General features: G+C 41.0%; 1 protein-coding gene across 4 annotated transcripts in view; it reads right to left on the bottom strand.

The window, feature by feature from the left end:
* The window catches only part of PTPRK (protein tyrosine phosphatase receptor type K), a 374,180-nt gene that overhangs the window by 32,986 nt on the left and 328,070 nt on the right, over nucleotides 1-13,124 (bottom strand). For all 4 annotated transcript variants that reach the window (XM_066605531.1, XM_066605533.1, XM_066605532.1 and 1 more), the window contains 3 exons: nucleotides 10,505-10,665; nucleotides 1,756-1,940; nucleotides 269-356 (listed from right to left, as the gene is read on the bottom strand). In XM_066605531.1, coding sequence (XP_066461628.1) covers nucleotides 269-356; nucleotides 1,756-1,940; nucleotides 10,505-10,665 — 434 coding nt within the window. The remainder of the gene's footprint in view (nucleotides 1-268; nucleotides 357-1,755; nucleotides 1,941-10,504; nucleotides 10,666-13,124) is intronic.

The following is a 13,124-nucleotide window of genomic DNA, read 5'->3' on the forward strand; positions in this document are numbered from 1 at the left end:
GAAAATACATGTCAGCAGCCACCACAAACATACATGTCTGGGGCCAGATAGTTGTGAGCCACAGGTTGTGCATGCCTGATTTAGACTGTACTACTTGCAAATTAGCCAGTTATAGTCCCAACATATATTTGACACTTTCGAAAATATTACATTTTTATGGAAAGATGCCAAATTTTAAGTGGATGCTAAATCCTATGTTTAAAAAATTGCTACTGTACAACATCTAGTGTAGTGTGGACCCTTAGAATCATGGATACAGAAGACTTACAGGCGATGATGTTTCCATATCTATTCTTTGTTCGATTCTGATCTTTCTTGGCAACATCCCATGATGCAGACTGCCCCTCAAAGAAACTCTGTAACATTAAATCATACATACAATATATCCACATAAACATAATAAACTTTCAGTAATCTAGAATTAAGCAATTCAATATTACATCAGGTAAAAACATTAAAGGGGTTGTCCCATTAGACACAATCCTTTCAAAATATTGCTCTTGGGTCAATCAGTTGATCACTACAGATTTTACTCCTGGCAGCTCGTCAAACTGCTGATTTTGCCAGGAAAAGCAAACGGTATTACATAGCAGGTATTCTTTTTTTGGAGATTTTTATCTTCACTTTTCAAAAGCCATAACCTTTTTATATTTTCGTCGACATGGCTGTATGGAAGGCTTTTTTTTTTTTTTTGCATGCGGACCTATAGGTTTTATTTGTGCCTTTTTTGGGTGCATATAATGTATTGTAAAACTTTTGTCATTGTTTTTAAGAGCAGAGAGAGAAAACACATCAATTCTGCTATTTCTTTTAGTTTACAGCATTAATGATAAATATAGCATAAATGACAAAACTGTTTTTCTATGGGTCAGTTTTTTTAGTTTTTTTTTAGGTTTTTTGACTTTTGCACAATGGAAACGTTTTCTTTTTTTTATTATAATTTTTTTCTTTACTACATCTCCGCATTCAAAGTCCCATAACACTTATTTTTCCATGGACAGAGCCCTGTGAGTGCTTATATTTTTCTGTAGTTCTTATTTATACTGTTTTGGGGTACATACGGCTTTTCTGATCACTTTATTGCATTTTTGGAATGCAAAAACAAACAAAATAAGCATCTTGCCTTAGTTTTTCTCTCTCCAAATATGTGGGTATTTTCTTAATTTCTTTAATATAAATAGGGAAAATTTAGCCAAAAAGGGTTTTTGCTGTTTTCTTTTTTTATTTAGTTTTTTTTTTTTTTTTTGACACTCCTTATGTTCCTGTAGGGGACTAATGTACTGCAGTACCTTATAATAGCAATCATGGGCAATTTTTAGCTCGCACGCCAGTATATGGCATACTGTTGGCATGGCAACTCATCGTCTCTCAACAATTACATTGGGGTAGGGTCCAATAACTTCACAGAGGGAGCACACTCCCTCTGTAAACACTTTACATGTCGCGATTTAAATAGATAGCGGCATGTAGTGGGTTAACAGCCATGTCTGCTGTCCTTATGAACCCCTGCTGTTGCAGCGGGTTGAACTCTGCTATAGGTAACAGCCGACTCCCGCTGCGGGATGGCACAGGATCAGTTTCTGATCCTGCGCTATCCACACGCGTAAGTTTTCATCCTGTTGCGTTAAGGACCCTGCAGCCCTGTGGCGTTAAGGGGTTAATGACATACGATACAAATAATGTAGTGCACCTCAAATTTCTCTTTTACGAGTTTTTAGTTCTGCTTTGTGGTCAGCTCTCTCTTGGCAATTGTACCTCATATTCTTCTTTAAATCCATAGCTGTCAGAAGTCTTCATAAGATTGATATGCTGAAGCAGGTCGGCAACTCTGATGGCTGGGTGAAGTTGCCCTGTCTGATATGGAGATTCAGTTCCTTCGCATAGGTATCGTGGAACATCCAGGAGACGGCTGGACTCGGCTGTCGCAGTGTGGTTTTCATCTGAGAACATAAGAAAATTGCACATATTTCAGCCATGGCCAATTCTCTCTTGCTGGCTTTAACACAAAGCAGCACTTATGCCAAAACTGATAACAAAAACCCTGAAAAAGATAAAACAATGATAAAAAGTGAAGGTCTAACATCAATGTAACACACTGGACATACAAAGCTATCAATAGTACTGAGTTAATAAGGAAGCATGAATAAATTACTTTTCAAAAAGAGTAAACTGTGGAGTCTTTTAGGTGTTTTGTTCTTCATAAATCTTGAAAATCCAAAAAAGGTGCTGTAAGCTTGAACCACTGGTGCTTCAATGCAAATGACTGAGTTCTCGGAAACGGAGCAGTTCTACCACTGACTAACCGGTCAGATCCGCATGGGTCTGACAGTTTTAGCCTGTGTGTGTTACTCCCCATTTCATGTGACGTTTCAGAATAAGCTGTCACATATGTGTACATGAATATTTCCTGCCATTATATGCCTCACAGCCTGCAGTTAACAGCAGTTTTAGCTGTCGGCATGCTTCATTTTAACTAGTCAGTAGGTGGAAACTAGCTGCTGTGTTGTCTCCCATACCGTGCATACAGAGAGCAGAGGAGATCCTGCTCCCCCCCAACCCACTGCAGAATACCCTCAGAGGCAGCAACAGCATGATATTATACAGCAGTACTGAGCAGTGTAGCTGTGAATTCTACTCAGAGTTAGGTATAGCACTAGCTACATTCTGCAGCATGTGTGTGTCTGTATCCCTGTAGCCGCTTTCCCCTTCCATACACTTCTATGTGCAGTAGATGCAGATGTAACCTTTTAGTGAAGATGATAATTATAATCAGTCTCTACATCACTGAAGACAGATTTAGCCAGTGAATTAAGGGTAAGTGATAAGTGCAGGAGGCAGGGAAGAGGGGGAGAGGAGTGTGATAACTGGAAAAATGGGTATGTTTTTGTACTATGATGTATTACATAGTTTATTAAAAAACACTATCATTTAACTTTTTTCCATAAAATAGTAACTTCTGAAAGTCCAGGCAACGACGACACCATCTGTAACTGACTCAGTAGGGACATTTGTTGTCATTTAACTGGTAACGTTCTTTTAGAGGAATGAAAAACGTCAGTCGGTCTCTGACTGAGCAATATAAAATCTATATTTTGCAAATTACAAGTTAAACCTTTTCATAGGTTCTTTGTGAAAATTGCCAGCACTTGAATGCATTAAAATAAGCCAGACCCATCTTCCATGCTTCACAGGATATCCTCAAGTTTGTCAGTTGTTTCGACACAGTAAGGCAGGCATCTGGCAGGAGCAGCTGGGGGTGGCATCTGCCATGAATTAACACAGTAGCACCTCTCAGCAAGATAGTTAAGCATAGCTTTCTAATTATTGGGAATGTCATATACAAAATGGATTTTACCTGCAAGAGATTCTAGTTAAAGTAGGCTGTTTAAAACAATTCAACTATACAAAATTATGGAAAAAAATAAAAAATAGTCCTCCAACTTACCCGTGATCGGCACTGAAGCAAGGTAGCAAGGAGAAAAAAAAACACAAAAGATTTTTGCATATTATTCATTACCTTGATCAAACCTTCAAGCCGCACTAGATGTATGTGCCACATATTATGCTTATGACTTGCCGAGATGGATGAAATAAATGGACAATACAGCCATGCACACTAAAAGTGTCTACTAAACAACAATAGTGGGTCACAAAAGTGCACACATGGCTAGGGTTACACCAGTATCGTGGAAGACAACTACAGGAAACAGTATTTTTCTGCAACTTTATTGAATGGTCACATGTAGGCCAACCCAAGGAAATCCCTTGCATCAGTGACCTCGTGTAAATAATGTCAATGAAGACAAAATTTGCAGTGTAACCATATAGTTCAACATTAAAATAAAACTACAACAGGCAAATTACGAAAAAAGAAACTTCACATAAGAGGATGTAAGCAGGGTACATAAAGACAGCATCCAGCAACTGCACTGCTACCAAGGCTATCAATTTCAGAAACCAAAAAAGCCTCATTTTAAAAATATGCATTTTAAAATACTACTATGCCTAAACTACTTCTAGACTTCTCTTCAAGGCATGAAAACAAAACCCAAAAACAAAACGATAAACAGAATAGAAATTGGCCCAGAATGTGTGTCGGTCTACATTTTCTGCAGCAACTGAAACAATGTAGTTGCAGAATACCAAGAAAATCTGTCACCATGACCCACTGCGATGCCTATATAGCTGAAAAGACACAGATTGCAATGAGGTCATCTCTAAACTCACTTTTACTCCCCTGTAGTAAGCCAGCTAACGGTCTGTCCTCTGCACTGTTAGGCATCCACTGGCGTACAGCAGGACTACTAGATGCTTCATCAGCATACAGGGTACAGTTTACTGCAGGGGGGTGAAAGGGAGTACAGATATAAGTAGCACATTATAGGTGTATTGGTTCCTTCAGCTATCCATACAGTATAGTAGTTTTGATTATGCCAGATTCCCTTTACGGTATATTCAAAGACAGATTTGTTGTAGAATTTCCTGCAACTGAAAATCAGCTCCCTAACTCTGCATGGACACGAAACAGTTTAAGTGATGTGTTGGTATTGAAGCTGAGCCCCATTCACTTTAGCTAAGTACACTCAGTCTCCCATTGGAGACAAACCAGTTGACGGAAGGCTTCTTCTGAAGTTATGGCCCTTTTACACTGGATGATCTTCATTCAGAATCATTCCGATTCCCTTGCTCCTGCTGACATTTGAATGAGAATCATCCCGTGTAAATGCAAGCAGTGACTGAACGAAAATCGTTCAGCTTCAGCATGCAGAAAACTGAACAAGGCACCGTTCAGCATAAACAGCAGTTGTTTGCTTTTGAGTGACTGTCTGCTTACTGAGAATGGAGGCGAACGCTCTCCGGCCCGTTCCTGCACTGTTATGGAGGAGCGAGTATCGCTGGCATCGCTCACAGCGCTCCCGGAATAGAGGCGGAGCGGCTGGGGAACTTTCTCCACCCGCCCATCTACATGCTGGCAGTGCAGTTAGCCATGCCAGCGATACTCGATACTCGCTCCTCTGTAGCAGCGCTGGAACAAGCATCACTGGGATGAGTGTCAGGCATCGTTTGACAGCTCATCCCATGTAAAAGGACAATTATTAGCCACATATTCAAAGAATCGTGGGATGAGAGTGAAGATGGGTTGATCTCTTGGGGAGATATGTTGGGACAATATACCTGTAAAATCATAACGCAAGTATCCTAAGGTGAGTTAAGGGAGGACAGAAACTCATTTCAACTGATAAAAAAAGCAAGTGAGAGGGCCATATTAGTGATCTGCACTTTTCAATGTATTTTGCACATTTGTTTGTACGTCATGATGTAAATGTACAACGTTTTTGGCAAAAAAAAAAAAGGTTGTGGAAAGTACAGAGTACGAGCAATAAGCAACTGTGAAGTACAAGTAGCTTGTTATGAGAGAAATCTAAAATTATGTCCTTCAACAACCTTCATTTTGGTTCCTTAAAACTGACCGTTTAACCATAATGAGAAATTGCTGTTGCTAAGTCTTTCTTTTTAATGTCTGTAAAATAGTCATCTAAGTCCGTTCAGCACGTATCAACATTGCATTTTCCTTGCAAATTATCATAAATCATTTCATGGCCGGCAATATGACCTTCTTTGAAGATTGAAATGAAAATCAATGTTTGATCATGTTTATTCTCTGCCACCTAAAATTAACCATGTTCGGTGTGTGCTTGCATGCATGTGTGTATTTATATGTAAGCATCATTTATGCAAGCAGTTTACCTGCTGGCACTCATTTTATGGCGGCATTTGTCATTTTGTTTGATCAGAACGAAAGCAAATCCTCTGAAATAGCTTGAGATCGCAGCTTTATTTCTGGATAAGCTTTACCATGGAAGAGATAACTGGAAAAGAGGTGCATCAGCGGTGTAACATTTACTATGGTACTTTGTATCAGCGGCGTGAAATAGAAAATGGAACCTGAAGTAAAGGGCCATCTACAAAACCACAACAGAGGTCATCTCCCACTTTTTATTTTAAAGAATGTTTAGTTTACCTATAACTCTCAGTGAAAGTAATGTGAGAGTGGCCATGTACAGATGTGCACCGGCTCCTGACAGCTGAACCAGAATTAGAGTTGCGCCTTCCTACCGAAGCATTGCTGTCACTGCCTTTTATGAAATATCACACCCTGTCAGCATGTCAAATAACCAAGAGATGTGCTACATACAATTTGGGCAAAGCAATACACTTAATTCAGAAACCCACAATCCGTAAAGCTTCAAATACCATATTGCAATTGTGGGTCATAGTGTAGATTTTATGTCAGGCCTATATGAAAGCACATCATGTGGAATAAGTAACATGAACTTGTCTAGATGGCTATATGGTATAAAGAAAGAGCACTATACACAACTGGTAGGAGCTCCTAGGAAACTGCTAAACCTAAATACTGCCATGTACTACACCGAGCCTAAAATGGGATTTAATATGGATACGTGTAGAGGCTTTGGCTCGTATTACCAAACAAGTCTCTACATGATCTCTCTCCATACTAGATACCAATCAAGTCATTACTTGACAGTTATGAGTCACATGCAGTAAGATCATTCATGCATGAAGTGTGATGATGCCAGACTGGGTCCTCACCTAACACAGCAGTCGGCACAAGTGGATCATTGGGCACTGCAGGAAAACAAAGCTCATGAAAATACAAGTTACCTTCATTTTGGGCAGTTGGAAAAACAGACAGACATACACATAAGCACAATAATATCGACTGCAATAGAAGGGAGGAAAACCGAAAAGAAACAAAGTCTAGCAGTAAAGAACGTAACAGATCTGCACGAAAGCACTAACTCAAAATTAAGAAAAAGGATATTGTTTCACCCAAACTGTACAAATTGCCATATATTCGCAATCAGCAGTTAGATAAGCCTCCAAAGTTTCTTCATAATGGAAAGTTTACAAAGATGCTGGCAGATTTCAATTCTTTCTCCCCCCCTCCCCAAAAGTCACTATGGGAAGTTCAGCCACATTGGTTGTGAAATCACAAATCTTTCTGGTCGCGAGGTTCACAGCAAAATGGGCCCATTTGCAAGGTTCAGCGAAAGGTAAACAGAGCTAGTAGCAAGCAAACTGTGAATCGGTTAATCAACAGTCTTCTTTTCATGAATCGTCAATCATGTGATCCATGACATAGGAGGATCAGAAAAATGATGCAGAATGCTTCCAGTGTCGCACGCTAGTGAGGGCTTGGTGAAGACCACATGTACCAGTCGGCAACTGTGGGGTGGTATTTGGAGTCTCTACGTAGGGAGCAAAAAAAAACACCCACAAACAATGCCAGTGCTTGTCTGCAGATTATTTGCCTGCACAATTGTGCTCAGCATTATGTCAAGTTTTCTTACGGGAAGCAAGAATTAAAATGTATTTTTTAACACGGAAATGTGAAAAGAAGCCGTGAAAACCAATAATTAGTTGACTGATAACTGTTCTAAGGCCCGTTTTACACTGGGCGAGAATCTCACGATTCTCATTTGCCCTAACGAACGAGCTGGGGACGTCATCACCAGATCATCCATGCTCTGGTTCTCATTGAGAATTGTGCCGTTCTCGTTCACTTATCGTTCGGTGTTTCACATTTCTATCTGAAACACTGAACTATCAGTGCTTAAACTGCAGGAGCCGACCCTGATTTTTATGCCGGCTGTAAATAAATGACGAATAAGAACCTCACGATTCTTGTTTGCCCAGTCGTTGCCTGCGTTTACACTGAATGATTATTGTTCAGTTTCGCTTCCTTGAACAATTTTCGAAAACCATAAATCGTTCCGTCTTAACACAGCTTAATTTAACACTAAATTAGCTGATTAACCTGGCAAGCGAATTTTCAAAAACCTGATGTCACTTTTTCAAAAACATCCACCACAACTGAATGGAAAAATCCAACTTTTAACTTACTAAATAAATATGGGCCATTTTACACTTTGGGTGGAAACCCTCTAAACTTTCCTTTCTGAATTAAAGGAGATGTCCCGCGCCGAAACGGGTTTTTTTTTTTTTCAACCCCCCTCCCGTTCGGCGCGAGACAACCCCGATGCAGGGAGGTAAAGAAAGCTCACCGGAGCGCTTACCTGAATCCCCGCGCTCCGGTGACTTCTCTACTCACCGCTGAAGATGGCCTCTTCCTCCGTGGACCGCAGCTCTTCTGTGCGGTCCACTGCCGATTCCAGCCTCCTGATTGGCTGGAATCGGCACGTGACGGGGCGGAGCTACACGGAGCTACACGGAGCCCCATAGAAGACTGCAGAAGACCCGGACTGCGCAAGCGCGGCTAATTTGGCCATCGGAGGGCGAAAATTAGTCGGCACCATGGAGACGAGGACGCTAGCAACGGAGCAGGTAAGTATAAAACTTTTTATAACTTCTGTATGGCTCATAATTAATGCACAATGTACATTACAAAGTGCATTAATATGGCCATACAGAAGTGTATAGACCCACTTGCTGCCTCGGGACAACCCCTTTAACATATGCAAGCTAGTACTTGTCAGGACAAATACTGCAATGCTTAAGTGTAGTATGGTTAGCTAGACGTGTATAAAAACAAGGGATGTAAGGGCAACAGGTCATAAATTTAACCCTGATTTTCCATTATGCCGCCAACTTACAAGACAAACAGAATAAGAATGCTTAATATAGATTGAATATCATGCATTAATTCTGCAAAATGGGGCATTCTAAAAAGCTCATGTGACAGATGAATGGCTTAGCATGTCAATGAGAGCTAGATCAGCCAAACACAGTACTGCCAGGAATGCATGAAAAAAAGCATCTAATGAGAGTATAGCCAATAGTGTGAGATTTTAAAGCAGAATTCAGTTACTAGCACCATCTGAAAAGGACTACACAACATGTATACAATATGTAGCTACTCTAATTATTAAATGACTTTCAATATAATCACATTGTCTAATATCCTCTAAACTCTGAGAAATAGCATTCATACCATCGATGCAAGGTTTTATGTGATGGTTGAAGGGTATTGTTCACATGTTGCAGAATGTCTGCTGCAGAAATCCACCATGGATTTCTTTACATGCAGGTAGTGATGAAGATTTAACCCTCTCATTTGAACAGGAACCACCATCGCTGGTATAACTGTTTGGTGTTCTGTACCCAACAGGTTGCCCCGTGTAAAAGGGCCCTATGGGGTATTCTAGCCAGAATCATTTAGCAGCTGCCCACTAGATAGGTAATAAATGCTAAAATCCTTACAGACAACAATCTTAGGGGCCCTGGCTTTTCTAGCCACAAGACTGCAGCTACAAGAGGTTTGAATGAAGTGGTGGTTGAGCATGTGCCTTATGGCTCCACTGAAGGTCTATGGCATTGACACTCACAGCAGAGTGCTTGGATGTTTCTATCAATGGTAGTACAATATCTAAAAGCTGTGCCTTTGGTGTTATTTAGAAGGTAAAAATAGCTGTTTTTATATGAACTATCAACACTGCTATTTTGATTTGGTCAATTTTAGCAGAGATTTGTAAATATTGAACATTTTTGGGATATTTCTTACATGTGCAGGTTTTTTGAAGCAAACATCAGGTGTGGATCATAGAATTCTAAGAAATACGACTTCCCTTTTCTGATTCCACTCCTGATTAGGACTTCAAATACTGAATCAACAAATGAACATAACCTGCATGTGGGACAGCACCATTATAAAAAAGAGAACACGTAACATATTAATTGGGAGAACGAAATTGATATTTTTAAACAGATTATTGGGGTGTCAGCTGTTATCCAATTCTAATATGTATATTTGAAGGGGCAGTCCCGCAACAGCAAGTTTTAACTTGATTGGTGGAGAGCCGACAGCTGGAATCCCAACCGACCCTGAGATTTCAGCCCTGGCATGACACTTCAAGAGGACTGCTCACAATTCTAGCAACCTGATAGGTTGTTTGGTGAATCAGCCAACCCAAACAACCAATCAGGTTGTGAATTGAGCAGTAGTCTTGTGGAATAAGTTAATATGCCTGCTGGAGACTGCAAAGTTCAAGTGCTCGACAATTGTCAGCAGTCCAATCAAATTGAACTTCAGGATGTGCCGGGCCTGCATTCTCAAAATTGGTGGGGTTCCCAGTGGTCAAACCACTACCTATCAGCAAGTTATGCCCCATCCACAGGGCAGACGATAACTTGCTTTGCGAGACTACCCCTTGAATCCTTAGTAATCGTGGAATGTGAAGGTCAAACAAAATTATTTTAGTATAATACACATTATGCTGATCTACGAGTCTACATTCTAAATATATAGCTTAGATAAGGCCTTGCTAAAAACAGACCCATATATTGTAAAATCATGTACCTTAAATACACACCTGTGTGAGACATATAGCATATATCTTATGGGATCACACTAATCCATTGATATACAATATTTTTGTTTACATCATGTGACATCAGAGCAATCCAAAGTGAAGACAGATCAACATCAAACTCAATGTTCCTCTGCCAAGAGAATACTTACATCTGGGACTGAAATTATGAGAGTCCATATAGGTGATGGACAGAGGGTCTTCTGCATGCAGGGTGCTTTGATCAGCGTAACTCCTATCCATTGCGTTCACCATATGAGTCATCTCCTGCCGTGTGTTACCCATTGCATCCTTGCGTTTCTTGGCCAGTTTACTGCAAGTTAAAATAATTGCTTAGTGTTCACCATGTGCATATAGAGTGCAGTACTGTTTTTGCCAACACTAATAACCTGGTAAATGAATTGAAAATACAGGTCACACATACATAAAGGATGTAAAGTACCGGTATGTCCCAAGGAGACTTGATATATTTAGTAAAACTTGTAATCACTATATCAACTGCAACTATTATTTCCACTTACTGTATGTATCAAAATTCCAGCATTCGTGGTCGGGGTATGGGTTCCGGACCAGTGTGCTTTGTTAGCAGGCATAAAACTAGCCAGACAACTGAACTGTGAATCCCGTTTAGACTTCTATCTTCACTATGAATTCATCTTTTTAGAGCAAAACGCACACAAAAGAAAACAATCAATCTACAACATGGCCTGATGGCTGAGCAGATCGAACTGTATAGGTAGTATTATACCTGTCTGGATACATCCTATCTTTCTGTATCATTACCCATATGGCAAGCCAGCCGCCAATTTCCCTCAAGCGTTAAAATGGTCCTTGAGATCAACACTGAAACTGAACTTCAAATAAAAGTTATCAAATCTTGCACACTAAAAGGAGGTATCATACATACGGTGGCATTTGTTGGAAAAACGCAGTGTTTTTTTGTAGTCTTCCCCGGAGTTTTATGCCGTATTTCTCTGGCAAAAACACCACCGTGATTGGGAAGAGGAAACATGCTACAAACCGTGCATTTTTTTGTTGGGTTTTTCCCATGGAAACAGAAAATTGAGAGCAGAAAATGACCCTAAGATCTTCACTTTGCGCTTTATTTTGCAGGGGAGGAATGGGTCTCAAAACGCAGAATGCACTAGGTATGGCAAGATCTTTAACGATCCAGAAAAATAATTGTGAAGAAATCTTAATCAGATAAGTGGAAATCTGGCAGCTGGGAAACTACTCTTTCTTAAGAATTAATTGCTCTTATTCACCACTTCTTAAGTGAGAGCAGGTCACAGTTGCAGGCTATCCTTCCTAACTGGAACAAATCTTCAAACAGAGTTAAAGTTCATTTACACGGGGCGACTGTCGCTTGCCCGACACTCGTCCCTGTGGGTCCGCGCTCCCGTGCTGTCACACGGGAGCTAGCAGAGCTGGCTGGTTAACGGAGCGGCCAGCAGGGGGGCGGGGCAGTGCAGGAGATTTCTCTCCTCTCGCTCCCCCACCCCTGTCTATTGAGATAACACTACTGAACGGCCGCTGTTTAAACTGAACGGTGAGCTTCATCGCTGATCTTTAATGCTGCATTAACGATGGACAATCAGCTCATCGTTCAGTTTTAAACAGCGGCAGTTCAGTAGTGAACAGCCGCTATGTTATCTCAATTGAAACGGGTGGGAGAGCGAGAGGAGAGAAATCTCATGCACTGCCCCCACAGGGACGAGTGTCGGGCATCGCCTGCCTGGCAGTCGTCCCGTGTAAATGGACCTTTAAAAGTTAGATAAACAATTCTGAACCGGCTCCAACTGATGATTCGAAGTTGAATGTGTTGTAAAGTGAAGATCGAATGGAAACTTCCATCAAGTCAATCCTCATTGCTTAGGGATGGGGAGGAGACAACTATTAAACGATCTTACCAGTGTTGTGCTGTAGGCAGCAGTGTTTCGACAAGTTATTAACCAACTGTGCTGTAGATAATTATACATTTTATGGCGGCAGGCTCAACAGGGATTGCTATAAACTAACGTTATTGTCATTAATACTAACCTATCACTACGGCAAATGGCCAGAGTAAACCAGCCTTATCTAATTCAGACTTATGCCCCTTTTACATGGGCACAAGATTCTTGTTTGCTCAAGCGAACCAGCTGGGGACGTTTGTTCCGACAGCGTGTTTAGACCAATTCTTATTGATTAATTGTTCAGTTTCAGATTCCTCAATCAGTGCTTAAACTGCACAGGATGTGCACGAGCCGGCGCCGATTCTTAGACCGGCTAAAACTGGGTGAACAAAAAGCGCACAATTCTCTTTAGTCGTTCTATGGGTTTAAACTGATTATATCGCTCATTTTTGCTCGTTTGAACAATTTTCTAAACCATAATCTTTTTGTATAAGTGTAACAATAAATTATACTCTCTTCTACACAAGGTTGTAAGGCTGCACAGCGTGCATCCGCACTGTACCCCCACTACAGGGGGTGTCGCTGCCAGTCCAGCACCTCCAGAATGACATTTAAAGGATAAAAGGATACTTGGGGGGGAGGGGGATAAAGGATACTTGGGTGTGTGTGTGTGTGTGTGTGAGAAGGGGGGGGGGTGGAGGGAGGGGAGTAAAGGATATTTGGGTGAGGGGGAGAAGGGGAGTAAAGGATATTTGGGTGAGGGGGAGAAGGGGAGTAAGGGATACTTGGGTGAGGGAGGGGGAGAAGGTAAGTAAAGGACACTTGGGTGAGGGAGGGGGAGAAGGTAAGTAAAGGACACTTGGGTGAGGGAGGGGGA

This window comes from Eleutherodactylus coqui, chromosome 1, assembly GCF_035609145.1.
Source record: "Eleutherodactylus coqui strain aEleCoq1 chromosome 1, aEleCoq1.hap1, whole genome shotgun sequence".
Classification (NCBI taxonomy): domain Eukaryota; kingdom Metazoa; phylum Chordata; class Amphibia; order Anura; family Eleutherodactylidae; genus Eleutherodactylus; species Eleutherodactylus coqui.